The 21,672-nt window shown below is 35.8% G+C and overlaps 1 protein-coding gene across 1 annotated transcript in view; it reads left to right on the top strand.

Annotated features, from left to right (window-relative positions):
* Positions 1-21,672, top strand: part of LOC149784834 (uncharacterized) — a 91,855-nt gene that overhangs the window by 54,343 nt on the left and 15,840 nt on the right. Inside the window, exons 8-14 of the mRNA XM_089978394.1 lie at positions 8,807-8,937; positions 10,954-11,069; positions 13,485-13,582; positions 15,164-15,229; positions 16,117-16,230; positions 19,884-19,979; positions 21,390-21,476. Of these exons, the coding sequence (XP_089834520.1) occupies positions 8,807-8,937; positions 10,954-11,069; positions 13,485-13,582; positions 15,164-15,229; positions 16,117-16,230; positions 19,884-19,979; positions 21,390-21,476 (708 nt within the window). The remainder of the gene's footprint in view (positions 1-8,806; positions 8,938-10,953; positions 11,070-13,484; positions 13,583-15,163; positions 15,230-16,116; positions 16,231-19,883; positions 19,980-21,389; positions 21,477-21,672) is intronic.

Genomic DNA, 21,672 nt, shown 5'->3' with positions numbered 1-21,672 from the left:
CCAGTTTCTATAACAGTGGGTTTATATCTTCAGGCTATATTATTCATCCAGTTTCTATAACAGTGGGTTTATATCATCAGGCTATATTATTCATCCAGTTTCTATAACATTTGGTTTGTGGGTTTATATCTTCAGGCTGTATTATTCATCCAGTTTCTAAAACATTTGGTTAGTAGGTTTATATCATCAGGCTATACTATTCATCCAGTTTCTATAACATTTGGTTAATGGGTTTATATCATCAGACTATATTATTCATCCAGTTTCTATAACATTTGGCTAGTGGGTTTATATCATCAGGCTATACTATTCATCCAGTTTCTATAACATTTGGTTTGTGGGTTTATATCTTCAGGCTGAATTATTCATCCAGTTTCTATAACAGTGGGTTTATATCTTCAGACTATATTATTCATCCAGTTTCTATAACATTTGGTTAATGGGTTTATATCATCAGGCTGTATTATTCATCCAGTTTCTATAACATTTGGTCAGTGGGTTTATATCTTCGGGCTGTATTATTCGTCCAGTTTCTATAACAGTGGGTTTATATCTTCAGGCTATATTATTCATCCAGTTTCTATAACAGTGGGTTTATATCATCAGGCTATATTATTCATCCAGTTTCTATAACATTTGGTTTGTGGGTTTATATCTTCAGACTGTATTATTCATCCATTTTCTATAACAGTGGGTTTATATCTTCAGGCTGTATTATTCATCCAGTTTCTAAAACATTTTTTAGTGGGTTTATATCATCAGGCTATACTATTCATCTAGTTTCTATAACATTTGGTTAATGGGTTTATATCATCAGACTATATTATTCATCCAGTTTCTATAACATTTGGTTAATGGGTTTATATCATCAGGCTGTATTATTCACCCAGTTTCTATAACATTTGGTTAGTGGGTTTATATCTTCAGGCTGTATTATTCATCCAGTTTCTATAACAGTGGGTTTATATCTTCAGACTATATTATTCATCCAGTTTCTATAACATTTGGTTAATGGGTTTATATCATCAGACTATATTATTCATCCAGTTTCTATAACATTTGGTTAATGGGTTTATATCATCAGGCTGTATTATTCACCCAGTTTCTATAACATTTGGTTTGTGGGTTTATATCTTCAGGCTGTATTATTCATCCAGTTTCTATAACAGTGGGTTTATATCATCAAGCTATACTATTCATCCAGTTTCTATAACAGTGCGTTTATATCATCAGGCTTATTATTCATCCAGTTTCTATAACATTTGGTTAGTGGGTTTATATCTTCGGGCTATATTATTCATCCAGTTTCTATAACAGTGGGTTAATCGGTTTATATCATCAGGCTATATTATTCATCCAGTTTCTATAACAGTGGGTTTATATCTTCAGGCTGTATTATTCATCCAGTTTCTATAACATTGGGTTTATATCATCAGGCTGTATTATTCATCCAGTTTCTGTAATATTTGGTTAGTGGGTTTATATCTTCAGGCTATATTATTCATCCAGTATCTATAACATTTGGTTTGTGGGTTTATATAATCAGGCTGTATTATTCATCCAGTTTCTATAACAGTGGGTTTATATCATCAGGCTGTATTATTCATCCAGTTTCTATAACATTTGGTTTGTGGGTTTATATCATCAGGCTGTATTATTCATCCAGTTTCTGTAACATTTGGTTAAAGGGTTTATATCTTCAGGCTGTATTATTCGTCCAGTTTCTATAAATGTTGGTTTATATCGTCATGATCTTAGATGACTTTGATTATGAGCAAGAGACTAAATATATATTAAATGTGCCTTTATTTTTTGGCGAGTTTGTGACAGGATATAGCACAATAAAATCTACATTATAATAAGTTTGTGAGATAGTTTACATAGTTTCTGTTTAGACAATACTACATAAGCCTGCTATGTGAAATGGTTGTAATGTAAGCTAAGTGAATGATGTCAGGCCCACTTGGACATGATGACAATCTTCTATAAGATATAGCTATCATTGCTAAAAAAATATAAAATAACTTTTAATTGGCTTTTATTCAAAACCCACTCAACAGAATTGAACCAAATTTGACTGAAAGCAGGATAAGAAGTACCTACCCTTTGATGGGTCCTGGTTATATTGTGTATATCAAGTTGTCTTTTTCAGCATTTAATATGCTTCAAGATGTGTGGCACAAAAGGCCCCTCTAGACTTACCCAACCTATCTGTTATGTACTAATTGTACAAACCGCTCCAGTGGCCTAGTGGTTAGAGCATCCCCCTCAGATGCAGGAAGTCGTGGGTTCGATTCCCACCCGAGTCATACCAAAGACTTACAAAAATGGTACATACAGCTGCCTCACTTGGCGCTCAGCATTAAGAGGTTAGTGTTAGAACTGGTCGCATGGTGTCAGGATAATGTGACTGTGTGGGACATCATGCTACATGTCTGTGGCATGATGCCCCAGTGCTAGACATCACTATAAACTGCTCACTGCAGACATCATAGCGATATGACTGAATTTTTTTTAAAGCTACATTAAAAATCCAAATCACACACAGACCCACTAAATGTACAGAAATATTGGTTTATTGGAGCTGGCCGATTGTTAATGGAGATAGGAGAATTAAGTGAGTGATTTTGAGTCAGAAAATGATGTTAAATACAAGTCAGACGTACATGGATGGACAAAATAGAGGGCTTGATGGTCAGCCTCCCTTTTAGAGGTATTTTAGAATTAAATATAGAAAGGGCATAATACTGATCCTAGTTAAAATACTGACAATTTAAACGTTGAATGCAATTTTCATTTTTTTTTTGTCAATCAATTTATCTGTGCAAATCAAACCATATATCCATATCAGGGTTAAGATAAACTGAATAAGTAAGGATGAAAAAAAATGAAATTAAGAAGTAAAGATATCTATTTGAATACCTCTGTCTGTACAAGCAGACTAAGGCATTGATGGACTAAAAACCCTAATACAGCATCATGGAACAGATAAGAAATATGGCATGGTAGTCAATAAACTACTGATTCAAGTAGTAAGTTTGTGTTAGTGAAAAATCCTATTTTGGAATAGATGTATTCAAAAGGTAATATCTGTGAGCTCTGGAAAATTCTAAATAACGGCCACAAAGATCACACCATATTCAAGCCTCTGTCTGCGGCGGTTCGAGTCTAAGATTCAGCCAATGTGGGCATGTGAGAAAGCTTGCCAGTAGCTTCTCGTGGGTCGGTGGTTCTTTCCGGGGTTTTCCGGGTTCTTCCTCCACCATTAATACTGGCCGCCATGTATAGCCTATCGTGTGCTGAAAAATGGTGTTAAACACCACAACAACAACAACAACAACAACAACCATATTCAAGCTGATAAAGCTAGCTGTGCATATTCCCTTTCAGAAGGAAGCACAGAACAATATTTATACACAGATAAAGAACAGATTATGCTCAGAAATAATTAACAGATACAACTAGAGGTGACATCTTTTAAATATTTTAATTTCAGTAGAGCTCTAAAAAAAAGTGGAGTATTGAAGTGTTAGGCAAATGTTGAACCATGACTGTTTCCTTCTCCCCTCCTTCTTTTCTACTCTCCCTTTTCTGTGACAAAGGGTGAAGCCCCCCCACCCCATAAGATAAAATCCTGGCAGCATCTCTCCTTAAATTGTATATGGGGAACAAATTTGGAATTTCTCATTTTATGCAGAGATATTTAACCAGTGATGGAATAAATAGAATTACCATAGAATCAGCAAGGGGGCAGATTTCAAACAGCTGAAGTTATCACCTTGTGTATAAAAAATTAAAATATTATGGAGTAGGACTGGGCGTTGTCAGTAGTTTTCCTTCTTCACTAACAAATACAAGTACTTGTGGTCACATCAGTTTTTTGCATCTGCAGGAAGTACAGTGTGATAGATTTTGTTGGTATTGATCCTCATTCCCATGCCCAGATTTGTTCTAGATGAGATTTTCTTTGCACAAGGAAACTGCTTTATTTATTCTGCTTTGAAGATAACATTGTAATGTCTTCCAAGTTTAAGTGAGACATGAAATTGGTAATAAGATATTTTCAAAGCATGCTGTGCAAAACAAAGGTCCTGGTGGCTAAAGTGAGTTAAATGGAGCCACCATTAAATGGCCTAATACAATGAATAAAACTCACAGACAACCAACAGGTAGTCTCTTTGAAAGTATTTTTGTTTTCTTGTCATTGATGAGAATTTCATATAAATATATGATTACTATATGTCTGTCTGTAATCTGCATAATCTGCATCCTGGAAATACAACCATCATGTCAACATACATAAAGGGGCAACACCTACCTTTCAAAGAGGGAAAGACCACGAAGTGTATTGATATATATCTTATTGTAGACTGTGTATGATGAATCATATCAATATGTACCACAGGTGTATCATTTCACCCTAATTCTTTCCCATCTCGAAGGTGATGGAGGGATAGAAAGACTGTTTGATTACCACCTCCTTTCCTGAGACCCATGATGCAAGACTAAGGGGACAAGGGGCTCTAGGTTTCTCTCCAGTTTGGCGATTTCTGGGACCTTGTAGTCCAGGTAAAAGGAAATTCTGGCAGAGATTCTGTCCAGATGGAGCCATGTGGTCCTCACAGAATTTTTCTCTGCACCAGCCAGTAGCAGTCATTTTTCCACCTGTAGGAAAAGACAGTAGTGGACTTTTTCTTGCCTATGAGACTGAATAAGCTCCCTCTTTATCTTGCCAGTACCAAATAGGACACTCTTAGTGGATACTTTGAGTCTGAAGTGGGATGGTGTACATGCTTGCTCATTGCCACCAGTCACCAGTCATTCTGATATCTTCCCTATGACCCCACTGGTCATCAGTCGGTGATTTTCTCAATATTTTGGTGGCAATGTCATGAAATCACCACCACAGGTGTATATGCTGACACAGTTCATGGATCCCTTCTTACAAAACAATTCACAGATTCTCTACCTTCATGTCGGTTCATCTGAAAGAATCATGTCACCAAAACCAGTTTTAAAGTAAGTTCGTCAATCAGGCTAGGAGATGATCCACTGAGAGTTTAAAATGCCAAGTGGAGAATCTTCTGTAATTGGTGCAGTATGAAATTCATTGATCCTAGCCGTTCCTCATTAACTGCAGTTGCAGACTTTTTCTCTTCTTTTTGAGAAAAGATAATGTTCTGTATCCATGATTAAGGTCTATAGGGCAGCCATTTTTTCACCCAAAAATTTTGCAAGGATTCTACCAGTGGATCTTATCATCTTTCTGATCTCATCAGATATTTTGAGTTTCAGAGACGTGCTTCTTACTCATTATTGCCTAGATTGAACCTTTGTGAGTTTTGGGAGCATTATCAAAACTGTTTTTGCAAACCTTTGTGAGTTTTGGGGGCATTATCAAAACCGCTTTTGCAAACCTTTGTGAGTTTTGGGGGCATTATCAAAACACCTTTTGCAAACCTTTGAGTGTAGTATCCTCTGATAACCTTACCTTTTAGCAGAGAGAAGGGGTGAAATCCCAACCTTGTCATTGAGAAAGAGTTTTATATGGTTCAACAGTAACTCTGATTCAGTTTCATTTCATTGCCAACTTGGTTTTCAGGCTGAGAATCGTCTGCCTTCAGTAGCTCTGTTACTGTTAGATTCCTGGTCTCAGTCATATCTATGTTGGGGATGCTCAAGACAGACTCTTCTATCCAGTTAGGGCATTACGGTTTTATATGACTTCCTCTAAAAGGAGAAGGAAATTTTGAAATCATCTCTTTCTTGCTCTTAATGGATTTTCCTCAATATAAAAAAAAGCTTACAAAACTCTCAATGACAAGGATCTTTCTTTAATGAGAATTAAAGCCTATAAAGTTGAGCTACTTCAAACATGATGATGTCATGCAAACCACATTCTGGTAATCTCACACATCCTTGTCTATTCGATCTTTGGCACACTGTAATGAAGACATTTACTTATTGGGGTCAGTTTCGACAGCCATCTGCCAGCCTACAGTAAGAGACACCCCCTATAGCGAGTTTAATTGCTCTTTGCATTTTCCCACTTTTAGTTTTGAAGCTTTCAGTCTCCTTTCCAACTGGTAATTTTGCAATGCAATTGCAGAAGATAATGAATTACTGCTGTTATATTGTATGGGGAGGGATCATGTGGTTAAACCAAATTTTAATTAGGTAATACTTTTTGCTGCAAAGATTTCATAATCCCTACATGCTCTGATGCCCTGTGGCTTTTATCCAAGTTGACTGTGACTCTGGACTCAGACTGGGATCATGTTCTTTTTGAATCTCCAGTTCCTAATAAGATATTAATTTTGACTGGGGATTTAGTATCCCAGATAAAGGAAAGCAGTGCAATAGTAGCATGCAATATTTACGTATTCAATATTAGTTTTACCCTACTCACTCAAAAGAAACTACATTTCTTGTGATGGACCATTATAGTGCCTTTTTTCAGATTTTCAGAACAGTGAAAAAAATGTTCTGCTTTTACTGTCTTATGTTTTTTTAATGCCTTGGCACAGGGGCCAATATTTTGTAGGTCAAGATCACATTTTCTGTGTGATAATTAATATATAGCGTGATTGCTTCTGAGTACTGAAGCTTCATAGAGGCAAGCTTTGTAATTATTTTTTTGGTATATTATGCCAATCCACCATAAATAAATGTGGCTGCTTTTACTAAAACTAAAAGCTGTCTGATGTAATTGTCTCCAAAAACTCTTTCAACAGAATTTGACCAAATTTGGTAGAAAGTGTCCTGCCTTGAAGTCCTTTCAGATTTATAGATATTATTCTGTTATTTTTTACTAAAATTACAAAAAAGAATTTACCGTCATCTCATAAAACCTTTAAAGATTTTGTCCAACTTAGCATCCTGTCTTAAAGGTCTTACATTATTTGATAAATGATCACTGAAGGTGGAAAATACATTAAGAAAATAGAGAAACCTTAATACATTTGTTTTCATAACATATGCAGTCGACAGAAAGACATTTTTATTTGGAAATCATTCTTCAGACTGAGATTACTTGGCCAACTGCTGTTACATTTGACTATTCAGCAGATGTTGGCCAGTTTCAGGCCCAGTTGTGCTTCTACATCATTTGCTGTGTTCAGCCAAATGGTTTTAATGGATGTGTTCAATTAATGTTTGCAATTAATGCCATTCTCAGGTTCAACTTCATGTTCACAAACTCTTTGTTAGGACTCGACTCGACAGAGTTGATGAAGCCCTGTAGTATTACTATCTCCATCTGTCCCTTCAACTCTCTGCTGTCCATCCATCAAGAATTTGATTTCAGCAAGACAACTTTATGTAGAATTTGTATATTTTACAAACTTTGTTCAAAGCTTTATATTGATGTGACCTTAAATGAGTTAGATTTCCAGAAGTCTCCAAGAGTTATGTCCCCTTACCATCTGTCCTCCTGACTTTGGTTTCAGCAACTTTTGCAGTAACTTTATCAATATTTATTGGATTTCAACCATATTTGATATGCATTTTTTAATTGACAAGACCTTGAATGATTTACAGCATAATAAAGAGTTATACCCCCTGATTGTCTTCTGACTCTGCAGCATAGTTTTACCAGGGTTTGTTAGATTTATGCCAAATGTGGTAAGCAGCTTTATGATGATGAAACCTTGAGTAAGTTATATTTGAAGCGCTCTATGACATGCCCCCCCCCCCATTCCAATTCTTGACTTTGCTTTTCCACATCATTACTCTAAGGTTTATTTTATTTCAACCAAATTTAGGCACATTGATATTGACAAGACCTTAAATGAGTTTAATTTCCAGCATTCTACATTTTGATTCATTAGTTTTGGCCCCTGACAAACACATTATCACCCAAGACATTCTTTCACAACAAAGAAATCGATAAACTTTCCAAGAGAAATGTATTATTTGGATTACAAAGTCGGGGGTCATTGCAGATTTTGTTGGTTTTTAACGTGCTGCAATAAAAGAAAGATCTTAAAGTTCAAGTGTAACTTATTAGAAAGAAGATTATCATTAGCCTTTTTGATTTTTGGTTAAATGAGTTCTTGGATGAAGTACAATGAAACAGATGATATTACACATTTTATTGCAGGCAGTGAATTAACTGCCATTTGGTTAAAAAGATGTATTTGGCTTTTTGTTTTGGCTTATATGTAATGTGTTGGTCTAAAATATTGCTACAAAAAGATTATAAGGAGACTGTTAAAAGTACGACTTCAAACTAAAAGAAAAATGAACCAATAAAATTATGCTTTGAATAGACAATGCATTTGTTTGTAAATTGTGCATGTTGGTTTATTTGTATTTTTAGAGAGATTGAGAGAGAGAGAGAGAGCATGTTGTGCAAGTTGCAATATCATATTTCAAGCTGAAAATGTAGGGGTGAGATGAAAATTGTTCAGTACAATTTTGAGCCCCACATTTTTTATTTGACCCCGAGTTCTGACAACAAGGGTTTTTTACCCTCAATTTCACACCCCCGGGGGGATGCACTGCATCTCACCTCTGTCTACGTGGGTTCATGTTAGTCTTGGGCTTGGCCATCGTAGGTATGTGAGAGAGCATGCCAGTTCTGCCTGGGGTTTTCCCTGTTTCTTCCTCCACTAAATATATTGGCTGCCATGTATAGCCTGTCAAGTGCTGAAAAATGGCATTAAACCCACAAAACCAAAACTGTCACTGAAATGAATCACCAATTAAAAATTCTGATTAACATTGCCAATTTTGGTGGTCATTAGTGCGAACATAAGTCGCATGCATATATATAAATATAATTTGTGTTATTATTTTCTTGCAGTTTTCCAGTTGGCAGCCAACCATGAGGAATTCCTATGTCCACATCCATGTAAAAACTTTGTTTAAAGACAAAGAAAAGGAAACAGTAATGGTGCTAGATGAATACCGACCAAAACCTACAATTGATACCAAGTGAGTAGATAACTAATACTATGAGTCACAAATTTTTTAGGAGTACCAGTTTTCATGGAGTTGATAATTACTTAAAACAACAAATTTAAAGACCTGATAAAGAATGATTGTTCTATGGAAACAACCCCAATCTGTGATTATAAATACGGACAAAAAATGTTATCCATGTAAAGCCATGAAGAAATGAATAGACAGTATTTTTATGATGTTTCTATACAAATTGTATGTTGTTGATAGTTACACTGGCAATGTGGGTATGTGAGAAAGCTTGCCAACAGCTTCCTGTGGTTGGTAGTTCTTCCTGGGGTTTCCATGGATTCTTCTTCCACTATATATACTGGTTGCTATGTTATAGCATGTCTTGTGCTGAAAAATGGTATTAAACCCCGAAAACATACTTACACCAGATAAGATTTGTGTTTTAGATCAATATAACCCAGAAAGTTACAGTGGATCAAAACTTTAGTCATTTATAATTGTTCCAAAAATATGTTGTAGACAGGTTTTTGTATACTCTCCTTTCCACAAGATTTGCTGTAACTGAGACAGATTAAGGAATCTTAAGTTTGCCTCAATGAAGCTTTAGAGTGCTATTGTACTAATTCAGGTAATGACATCACTGGTGTCTGCACATGTAAAAATGTATACACAATTACAACCTTGTTGCATCTCCACTGTTTTCTTCCTAGATCCTTGGCAACAGTTTGGAGTGGGTTTCTCTTCACTGTCTATGTTAAGATTTTGTGTATAAAGCTCATTTCTCAGGCACTTTTTGATGCCATATAGAGGGAGTATACTTATTAAGGCACTTTGTTAAGTACTACACCAATTTTACCATAAAAGTAGGTCATTGTGATCCAGATTTTAAACTTCATTGGTTTGGTTTAAATTTTGCTTATGAGCTCATTTCTTGACACAGCTCATGCCTAAATGAGAGAGTATACTCATTATAGCATGTGGGGGTATTACTTCAGATGTGGTAAATTGTTGTCTGGCACTGAATTTGCACATACAAGGTCCTCATATCAGCATGTGTGTGTAGCCAACGCCTTGAACAAAATGAAAGGAAAAATGGTGAAACCTTTATTTTCATCTTTACAGACTTTTACAGCAGGTATCATGCATCACTAGTCAATTTAATGTAGTGTATTTTTGTGGTTATATGTCTACCTGTTCATTAAAATACCTTAATTGTTTTTGTTGTAGTTAATGTAGAACCATGAAATGCCATTATTTCTTGAATCTCTACATTAAAATTTTCAGCCAGGTAAGATTACAGTGTTCATGAATGAGCATTTTTGGAGAGGAAAAAGGTGAAGACTAATATTCACACAATAGCAGTGTCCGGCAGTGATCTCATTTTTTAGGGGAATAATTGCTTTGAGTAATTTATTTTATGTTGTGTGAGGATTAGAAGTTCAGTTTCATTCTTCTGTCGTCAGCTAGTCATTATGCCTTTATCTAAATAAAAGAGAAGTAATCAGACACTGAGCACAGAGTCCCTTTCACTTGATGTTAGTAATGCATGCTCACTCTTTCACTTTACATTGTTTTTCCACTAACCAAAGATAGTTCTTTAACAACAGTCTTTTTAACAAGAGATCATAGCAGAATGCCTATAAAGTGCATGTTCAGCAATAATTGACTGCTGGACAAAAACTTCATCAAGTGAGAAAAGATGCAACCTTGAAACACAACACTTTGTGTAGTGTGCAAGACAAACATCAATATTGCAAGAATGGGCATTGCTGCCCAAAGTAGCCACTCATAAGTAAAGAAATACTTAGAAGTAAGGAAAACACATAGCCTGCTGTTTCTGTCAGCATTCATAATGTCAGTGCAGGCACATTATGCTACAGCAGGTCAGGATCTTTGTTGTTTGCAGTTTGATTCGACTTCTAAGGGAATACACTATCCAGGCCCCAGTTGTAAACTTGCAAGCACAAAAAATGTAGGTAGGCTTTTATGCAAATTTTAATTGCATTAATGTAAATGATATTATATTTTATTTTTCAGTTTAGAAACAGCTTATGAAGAGGATCCCCTGGTGGATTTGTTCAATGTGTACCTTCAAGTCTTCCTTAGTCAGGCGCTTGAGCCGGGATTTTTGTGTGCAATTAGGGAATCAGAAAGTATGACTTACTTATATACCTTCTGCTTAATTGTAACATTTTTACATTTTATTATCTTGTTATGCTTAATGTTTGCATATACTTGGAATGATTGATTTTCCTGAAAAATTTGTGCTAGCCTTCCGTTTTAGCTTTTTAAAACTTTTAATTGGTCCCATTTTGCATATTCGATGCTGAGGTGCTGGTAAGTGCTGATTCATATATACATACATGCTAAATTTTGTGACTGTTCCGGTGGCCATGTGGTTAGAGTGTCTGCTTCTGATACGGGAGGTTGCAGGTTTGAACCCCAGCCAAGTAATATCAAAGACTTATAAAATTGGTACTAACAGCTGCCTCAGGATAATGTGACTCGGTGGGACATGATGCTACATGTCAGCAACACGATGCCCCAGTGGGCATCACTATAAACTGCCACACTGCAAATCTAGGTTTCTTGCCAAGAACAAACCACCTTCATTAGTCTCTGATCCTATTGAAATCACAATCTCAGTCACATCTGTGCTGCAGAGGACAAAAAATGTTTTGTTGTCTTGTTTGGGCATTACATTTCTATTTCAATCAGAAAGGAAGTGAAATGTTCAGAACCATCTCTTTCTCCCTCTGAAATGTATCTTGATAATCACTATTTTGCTTATCAACCACTCATCTCGAGAGATCTTTCTTTCTTTTGACTCGTAGTTGAATGAGGATAGATCAATTACTGCATTTTAGCCCTTTCCTAATCCTTCTACACTGAATCATATGAAGGATGCCTTCTGGCTACCTTGTTCACCTTCTCTTTATTCTACCTTTGATCAATTTCATACCAGAGCAAAACCATTTACATAGTAGGTCCAGTTGTGTCTACCTAACAGGTTGTCAGGTCATCCTCCAGTCTGCAGGAGAGCACCGTACTACAACCAATGGCATGTCCACTCTGACAGTTCATCTGTTGGCAGTCAGCCATTATTAAGATGTAATTTTTGGAGGGATTTAAATAATTGTAATAATGCTATAATTCCTCGCTGTTATTGCCTACTTCCATCCTCCCTTCCTGTTAAGATGTCCTTTCATTTTTGGCCAAGTCAAAGAAGGCCATCATACTGAATGATGGAAATAAGTAAGGAATTAGAGTAGGATCGTTTTTTTTGTTGTTGTTTTTTTTTTTTACTAATTAGAGTATTGAATGTTCACCTTTTCCTAGAGACTAGCAAAAGATAAAGAGTTGGCAATGCAGTAGTAGCAGGTAAGTATAACATAATTAAAATCAGTGTTACCCTCCCTCCATAACTACATCTGATGAAAAATAATGTGCATGACTTGATGCACATTTGCTTATTTATGTGAACACACAATTTAAGTTTTAGCACATTTCTACTAGTATAAATAAGATCATTTTATTGCATAATCTAAAGAAGAGACAGTCTAGTCACAGCAGTCTAAAGAGGAGACAGTCAATTCAGAGCAGTCTAAAGAGGAGACAGTTTAGTCACAGCAGTCTAAAGGAGACAGTCTAGTCACATCAGTCTACTGACCTTTCCATTCTGAATAACACAAAAAAATTAACTAAATATATTGCTTACCAATAAATAAATTAAGGCTTATAAACTTGTTTTGCTGCAAATGGTGTCCAACAAAAAAAAAATGTAATTTACAGATCTCTGTAGTTGGATGTGCCCAAGCAGTTAAAATATTCCAACTCGCTCATTGCTCATTAAAGTACCTGTTACTAAATTAGTGATACCACTCCAGTGGCCTAGTGGTCAGATGCGGGAAGTTGTTTGTTCGATACCCGGCCAAGCCATACCAAACGACTTGCAAAAATGGTACTAACTGCTTCTTTGCTTGGCGCTCAGCATTAAGAGGTTAGTGTTAGGACTGGTCTGCCTGGTGTCAGGATAATGTGACTGGGTGGGACATCATGCTACATGTCTGCGGCATGATGCCCCAGTGCTAGACATCACTATAAACTGCCACACTGCAGACATCGTAGCGATATGACTGAAAAATTGTTAAAGCTACGTTAAAAAGACAAATCACAAACACACACACACACATGCATCTTGATGGATTTCCATCATAATTGAGATGAATCATCATAAAATTGATTCTGGAGTCCAGGTTAAGCAAAACTTATGCATTTTAGGTGTTTTCATTTGCTTACATTTTCTAAACCCCATGATTGATTTTCTTCATACATGGAATGAATCATTATATAACTAGGACAATTCATTCTCAATCAACATTTTGACCATGGGGTCAAGGCCACAGTTTACAGCAAATCTTTGATCAGCCTTTTATCATCTGTATCTGTTCTGACAGCAAACTCTTATGGAAGGAGAATTAACAAGCCCAGACCTTAACTTCTTTTGAGCAGTGTGATATCAGGTATGCTTGAAATTCTTAGTATGTGTCTTTTTATGAACATTTCAGATTTGTTTTACCTGGCTCCTGTAAAGAAGATTGACCAGTATATTGAACAAAGGTTGGAGGAAATTGAGTCAAAGGTCAGATGGAGGACAAAGTTCAAGGCAAGTTGGAATCTGTTTCATAGTTTTCACAAATACAGTGATAACACCCTAACTTTGTACCACATAAGTCTTAGTCTTGACATACCTACCCACTACTCATCCCACAGTTTCTACATATTGTTTGGCTCAGTTTGAGTATGATAACAAAGATAGCTAGAACTTGATGTACTGATAAAAATTGAAAGACAAATTAACTGTTAACCTTTGGATTCTTTCTGTGTGATATAAAATATAAGTTTTGCTGATTCGTGTTGTCACCTTTTAATTTAGCAACTGTTTTCTTTGCTAAAAAATTGATATTGTCAATTTTAATAGAATTGTCAATATATTGTATTAAAATAATATCAGCTACATTTATTGTACAATAAAGTGGAGCAGTTCATTCTAGGACACTGATCCACATGTTCATCCATTTGATCCCTTTGTTCATTTCTGTGGAATAATTTATGTTTTCCCCATCTGCTGTTGCTAAGCTTTGTAAAAACTGTTATTTGGTGATGAAGAACAGAAGAATTTCACTTTGGGGAACAAAGGTCTTTGATCCAGTTCCATGACTGAAAGTAGATACGGTTTCCACAGTGACATTAGATCACATGCAGTGACCAAACTTGTGGAGGGTAATAAAGATGCCTATCAATTTTAGGATCAAACATGAAAGCTCAAGGTCACTATAACTGCAAAATTTTTGATCTGATGTTTTACAGAACCTTTTTAAGGTTATATCATTCCTAGGGGATGCTGGGTTAAGTGCCTTGCCCAAACTCATGTCACAGTTGTCAATCCAGTCATGGAAACGAAACCCACACATTTCTGGGTATGAAACCAACATTTTGACCACTTAAACACCACAGCTTTCTGTGTCTTAAAGAACAGGTTTCTGCACAATAACTTAAGTTCCACTTCACAGACTTGGACTAAACTTTGTGGATAGATTGCACTTGGAGTAAAGTGTGGTCCAAAGGTCAGGGTTACTGTTGAAGAAACCTGTGGTTTCTGTACAAAAATTTTAAGTTCTCAACTGTACATCTTCACTAAAGTTTCTGGATAGCCTGTTGATTTTGGAGTCCAAAGGTCAAGGTCACTGACTGAAAGAAAACAAAACATGTTTGCATAACAACTTTAGTTCTTGACCACATACCTTGACCAAAGTTTTGTGAAGGGCTTGCCTTTAAAATGTGGAAGAGGCCTGTTGATTTTGGAGTACTTAGGTCATGGTCTTTGTAACTTAAAAAAAATGTTTTGGAAAAAATCTTTTATTCTGGGGGTAAGTTCCTCGACCAAACTTTATGGATTACTTCTACTTATTATAGTAAAGAAACCTTTATATTTTGGGGTCTAAGAGTTGAATGGCATGGCAGGGTAAGCCTAATAAGAAAGCAATAGTTTCTGAAGGGTAAGTTTTGTTGAAGACTGCATACCCTGAATAAAGGTCAGTGTCATTGAGTCCAAAATGCACTACTAGCACCTTTATAAAGGACTTTTAAACACATGGCGGGTATGTAACGTGCTATTTACAATACTGTTGTTTAAAACTGTGATTATTGTCTTATTCATATAATAACATGTATGTGTTCTCTACAGGAATGTCTACAAGCCAGACCTCATATTAGGGAACTGGACAGACCAAACCTCAAACAATCCTGCCAGGTATTGTGTATGCATGATATATCTATAAATTGTCACTCGGAAGACATCATAGCACTATGACTGAAAAAATTGGTAAAGCTACACTAAATATCAAAATCACACACACACACTGTATGCATGATATATGATTTCACTCATATACCAAGATCTGCCAACACTCTGTGCATTGACAAATCTGGGTCTGTGATATTAATAGTTCTGATACTTATATACCGAACCAAATATACCAATTCAGTTGACCAGGTTTTGTTAGAGACTTTGCAAGATTGGGGGAGGGGCATGCAGAAATAAGCTTCGTTTAATTTTATTTGGATAGTGGGAGTAATACAGAGTGTTTGTAAAGGCTTTGTATTGAAATACTCTATAAAAGGGTAATGGATGGTAGTTTGTATCAAACATGCCTTCCACCATGCCCCCACCCTCCATAACAACAATGCTCTTCAGGAACAACCCTAAAACAGATTATATTTGGGATCACATCATTTCTCTTGTATAATGTGCTGCTTTGTACAGTGTTCACTGAACTTGTTAGTGTAGTGCCTTAATGCACCAACAAACAGTATTGAAAAGTATAATCTGGGCATAATTGATCATTCACTATTAAACAGTCTTTATGCACCTTGCTTCATAGAATGGGGTTATATCCCTTGTCTCCATCTGTTACTCTGTCCATCTCACAATCTTATCAATACAAAGTTTGGGACAGTTTTGGATTGATTACTTTGAAATTTTGTACATATTATGGTCATCATCTGAAGAAAAGTTTTTATTTGTAATAATAATATTGCATGCTACATGGGTAGGCAGAAGAATTTATTTGCTTGACTAGAAATTAGCTTAATTAATCTGTTCACAATGTTTTATAGTTGTATAATTTTATTTTGCAGGCCTGTGAGTTTGCTAGTCAGCCAGCTATTAAATCCATCCATCTGTTTGGCAATCCCTACAACAGATATACATTGGAGGATCTGCCAGTAGGGGGAGCCAACCTCACATCACAGGTCAGTACTACCACCTAAAATTGGTTTACAACTGAACATGGTAATTTTGAAAGTAAAGTCATGTTACTTATTTTGATCTTTGTTTCCTCATTATTAATGTGTGCCATGCCACAGATATTTATATAAATTAGAAATTACAGTGTATAATTACAGAAGTTACAGTGACCTAACCCATACCCTATTACTGTGCCGGGATTTTGCCCACTTGACAAAAAATATATACACATTGGCAATTGCATACATTTCTAATAATGTTGATTTTCTGTGTGTAAATACAGTTATACCATGTAGCAGAGATGCTCCCAAGGCATGCGATCATGCAAAATTTGTACGAAAGTGGCAATGTACAAGAACTCCTGCAAATTAATTTCAGGTTGCACAAATGAAAATTTACTCTGCAAATTATACAACTTTATTGAGCCATTCACCCTTAATTTACTTGTAGAAATAGTAAAATATTGAAGCGCTTCTCACGATGTGTATTTTGTCATAACTGTTGACATATCTGGTTTCTTCTTAACGTGAATGGTTGTTAATCAAAAAATTTTGGCACATTGGCAGACCTGCCAACTCTTACAATTTTGCTCTAAGTCTTACAAAAATTACCCTTAAGATACGGACTTAGAGCATACTAGCAAAAACTACGGAAAATGATCGTTGCCAAAAATCCATGAAACTTGGTTCATCCGTGTTGTATTTGGATCCGGGTTTCATCTTAGTATTGATAAAAATAGTCGGGGAACCAGACTAACTATACAGCTGCACCCCAGGCACTTTAAACTGCACCTGTTTGTTCATGCAAAGCGTCTGCATGATCAAACTGTTGATTATAGCATTTTAAAAAATGGTGTCCGGATTGCGATGCATGTTTAAGATGAAAAATAAAAATAAGTTTCTTGAAAAGTGTTAATAATCAACACAGAAGAATTAAAAGGAGTATTCAGATTCTTGTGAATAAAAGCTGGAAAGGACACAATTACGTTTATTGGACATAATTTGAGTATGTCTCGTGGTGGGAGATATGATTGCCATTGTCATGTGAAATGGAAAAGAATTTCCAAGAATTATGTCAAGCTGAGAGGTATGTCTTGTGGTGGGAGATATGATTGCCATTGTCATGTGAAATGGAAAAGAATTTCCAAGAATTATGTCATGCTGAGAGATGGCAACAAGACATTGAGCTACATAGGGTTTCGAACTAGAGTTTGTGCAACTGTACTAGTGGTAAATAAAGTCTATGCATACTTTACAAACTTTTCAGTTCAACATATTGTTTATCGTCAATAGCAGTTATTGATACTTTTTTTTACACCTTACTGAAAACTGGTCACTCTTACGGAAAAAACCCAACTGCCTTACTGAGAAGGACTCGTCAGGGTTGGCAGGTCTGCATTGGGCCCTGTAACAAACATTGTGTTGAAGTTTGAACCTTTTATGAAGGAAGTTTTACAAATGCTTGTTTATAATACTGGCTATCCAAAAGACCCAAAAATGGCCGATTCACAATGTTGTTCATCACAAGATGTTGATTTAGTTAGCAAATGCCGGCTCATCATAGTAATGAAGTCAATTTATTTTTAAGGTCAGGAAGTATATCAGATTATATGAGCTGGGAAAGTATTAAGGGATATGCCAGTGAGTGATTTTGAACCCCCCAATAATGGTGTTAAATTCGAATCTGATATACTTGCTGGATGGACCAAAAACAGACGGCATGATGGTCAACCCCTCATTTCAGCAGTATTTCAAGATTAAATGTAAAAAAAGGCAGACAAACAAGTAAAATTAATATCCAAACAATTTAAAAGTAGAGTGCATTTTTGGTTTCTTTTCTAGTCATAATTTAGCCCAGCGGGATCATGTGCTACAAAACTATGTAACCCAAATATAAAGGTTACAATTAATCTATAAATAAAAATCAAAAAATGAAATTAAATAGTTAAGATATTTATTTTATTAAACTACCTCTGTTTGAAAAAGTAGACTATGGCTTTAATGGACTTAAAATCCTAATGCAGAATTTAAGAACAGTAAATCTAGCATAGTAGTCAGTGCTAATTCAAGAAAGTTGGACTTGGACAGAGCTTATGTTAAAAAAAATCCCTGTGAGCTGTGAAAGGGTGTTCTCAGTACAGAACAATATTGATACACAGATTTGAAACCAATTTAGCTGAGAAACAGATGGTGTAAGTTAATAAATCAAACCTGAAATGATGGTCTTGGCTCACCTTGCATTCAGATCAGATGAGTTTATGGTTTGACCTTGAGTTGGTCATGCATTATCCATGCTGTGCTGGTTAATAATTTCCAGTTAATCTGAAGAGACTGTATTTTTTAACACTTGTTGATGCAATTCCTGTTATAGGTTTATGTTTTTATGGTCTTGTACAAGTTCATTCATGAACCACATCAGTGCATATTAATTAGGTTATTAGGCATCTGTGTGTTAAGATAATCAGGTTGGATTTCGGATTTATAAGAGAACACTTTTGATGGTGGTACAGATACAGTGTTTAATGATGAATGACTTGAATGAGAAAAGAATTAATATGTGTGTATAAGGTCCAAATATTGGACAAATTAACATAATCCATACGAACCTAATAATGCAACAAATGAAAATATGAATGACCTTACACGGTGCAAGGACAAAGGTGAAAGGTTCACAGTAATTTCATGTGATGAAAAGAATGAGGTGTTTTACTCAAATAGTAAAAAATGAATTCACTCAAATAGTGACAAATGTGGTATATTACTCAAATAGTAAAATGTTGTAATCAAAGGGACAGATATCATACGAAATAGCTTTACAATCCCAAAACACTGGATATTACAAACCCCCAAATTACCGATGGCTAAAAGATTACATGTATGGAGTTACACACTTGGCTACCAGTCACACTGGTCAGTCAAGCAGTCAGTATTCCAGGTACTCACTGACCACCATTCAATTCCTTGGTCAATCAAGCAATCAGCGCCCACCGATTGGTCAGCAATGCCCGATCACCTGCTACTCGATCAGTAACACTGTTCACTCAGCTCTACAGCTGCTATGGTTCAGCTTTACAGCTGCTGTGCTCAACTTCTGTGGTTAGCTCTACAGCTGGTACCATGTCGACTCCGATCAGCTCTACAGCTACGACTCAGTCAGCTGAAAATACATCTAACACCTTGTACTGAGCATGACACAGGCATATATGATAAAACGTAATGAGGTTATATACGGTAAGCTATACAGGTTACATTATCGGCACAATAATTACAAAACAATAAACCGGTTCAGAAATGAACCTACCTGTGCCCGATAAGAATCCTATAGCACTAAATGTTTCTTAAAAATGCAACTTTATATTGCTAAATAAATCTCTTGTCAAGTCACAGACAAGGATAGAAAATATTTGCCTTGTGCTACGTAATCCAAAGCTACATAGAAAATATACAAAAATTAATGTGACAGTACAGTAGTTATAACTTGTACACAAGAAATTAATAAATCACTCACATACCTCTAGAGTTGAAGATGTGCAAGTCCTTAAGTAGACCGCTGACTGACAAGACGTTTTGTAATGTAAAGATTTTGTCTTACGGTGAGGTATTTATACACAGATGATGCAGCTGTTTTGTGTGGTTTGATTGTTTGCTTTTATTTTCAGGAATTCATGATTGGGAAAACGGCAGCTAAACACGTGGGGCCATATCACAACTTGTATCACTACAAGTATAACTTGTACAAACGATGCCTTGCAAAGGTGAACAGATGCTTCTTACTTTCTTTGAAAAGAATATGATAATTATTGTAAACAAATTTCTGTCCAATAACTTGAAAAAAAAGAACCTGTTATATCCACTTTTTTTAGTAGAATAAAATTAATTATTTTAAAATAAAAGAAAATAACCTCACTCCCCCCAAAAAAATTCAAAAATTACCCTGCCAGAAAATGGTGAGTGCCATGTAGATTGAATGTATTGTTGCAATAATAACTGTATTCAACTTTGCCTGTACATGGGAATTGTTGTTGTTGTGGGGTTTAACGCCATTTTTCAGCACGTTAGGCTATACATGGCGGCCAGTATTAATGGTGGAGGAAGAACCCAGAAAACCCCGGAAAGAACCACCGACCCACGAGAAGCTACTGGCAGGCTTTCTCACATGCCCACATTGGCTGAATCTTAGACTCGAACCGCCGCAGACAGAGGTGAGATGGCAGTGATCCGTAACGAAGAGCGCTTTAGACCACTCGGCCACTCGGGGCCCCACATGGGAATAGCATGCAGTTAGATAACCTACTGTTGAATTCTTGCACATAGATGTTGTTGCTCTGTCACAGGATGAGCGGTAACAGTTTATTCATTGCAGCCAACCAAAAAAAAAGCAAATATCATAACTATTAATGGCTGTGGGTGTTAATGCATTTAATGCATAGGCATATTTCTTTATGCTTAATATCTACCACTGAATGGATTTGATTGATGATCATTGCTTTTACTAGTTGATAATAATAAAAATCAATCATGTTTTCATATGATCACTTACCTTAGTTATGTAATTATGTCCCTACTGAATGAACAATCACTTAAGTAGTTACATACCTTAAATGCCAGTAAAAATGTGCAGTTTGAATAGTGTGTGCTGTTTTTTTAATTTGTGATGACATATTGACATTTTGGATGATAAATAGAACAAAATAAGTTTTATTCTCGGTGGATCATTCATTGCTTTGATACTGACAAAGCAATTTAATATCAAATATTTATCAATGCATGCTGTTGCCATCGAATTTTAATAATTTCCCCACACCAATAATCTACAATTGTCCAGATGGCATTCATATCAAACTATCAGATTTTACATGAAGTTCCCAATTGTAGTAATCTACAATTGTCACATTTTACATGAAGTTCCCAATTGTAGTAATCTACATTTGTCACATTTTACATGAAGTTCCCAATTGTAGTAATCTACAATTGTCACATTTTACATGAAGTTCCCAGTGCCAGTAATCTACAGTTGTCAGATTTTACATGAAGTTTCCAACACCAGTAATCTACAATTGTCAGATTTTACATGAAGTTCCCAACACCAATAATCTACAGTTGTCCAGATGGCATTCATATCAAACCATCATAGAATTTACATGAAGATTTTGTTTTCTATTCAGATAAACATTTTGAAAGATAGTCAGGAGAACAGTGACAATGCCACAATTTTAGATCAGTGCTTACAGAACAGAGCATGGGTGCTACAGGTAAATATAATCATTATCTTCTTTCCTTCTTTCCTTTCATTCTGTGCAAAACATTAGAGTCATGCTGCCAGGTCATGCATGTGTACTAATTGTGCAGATTCATCTGTTAGTCATGTAGTTTGAAATTAACTTTTTGTAACAACTCGCTTATTGAAAGCTGATCTCCTGCAAATAAAAATTTGCAGTGTCTTTCACA

This window comes from Sinohyriopsis cumingii, chromosome 13, assembly GCF_028554795.1.
Source record: "Sinohyriopsis cumingii isolate HCF-2022 chromosome 13, ASM2855479v2, whole genome shotgun sequence".
Classification (NCBI taxonomy): Eukaryota; Metazoa; Mollusca; class Bivalvia; order Unionida; family Unionidae; genus Sinohyriopsis; species Sinohyriopsis cumingii.
The sequence above is the reverse complement of the archived record's forward strand: the minus strand, read 5'-3'. Positions and strand labels throughout refer to the sequence as shown.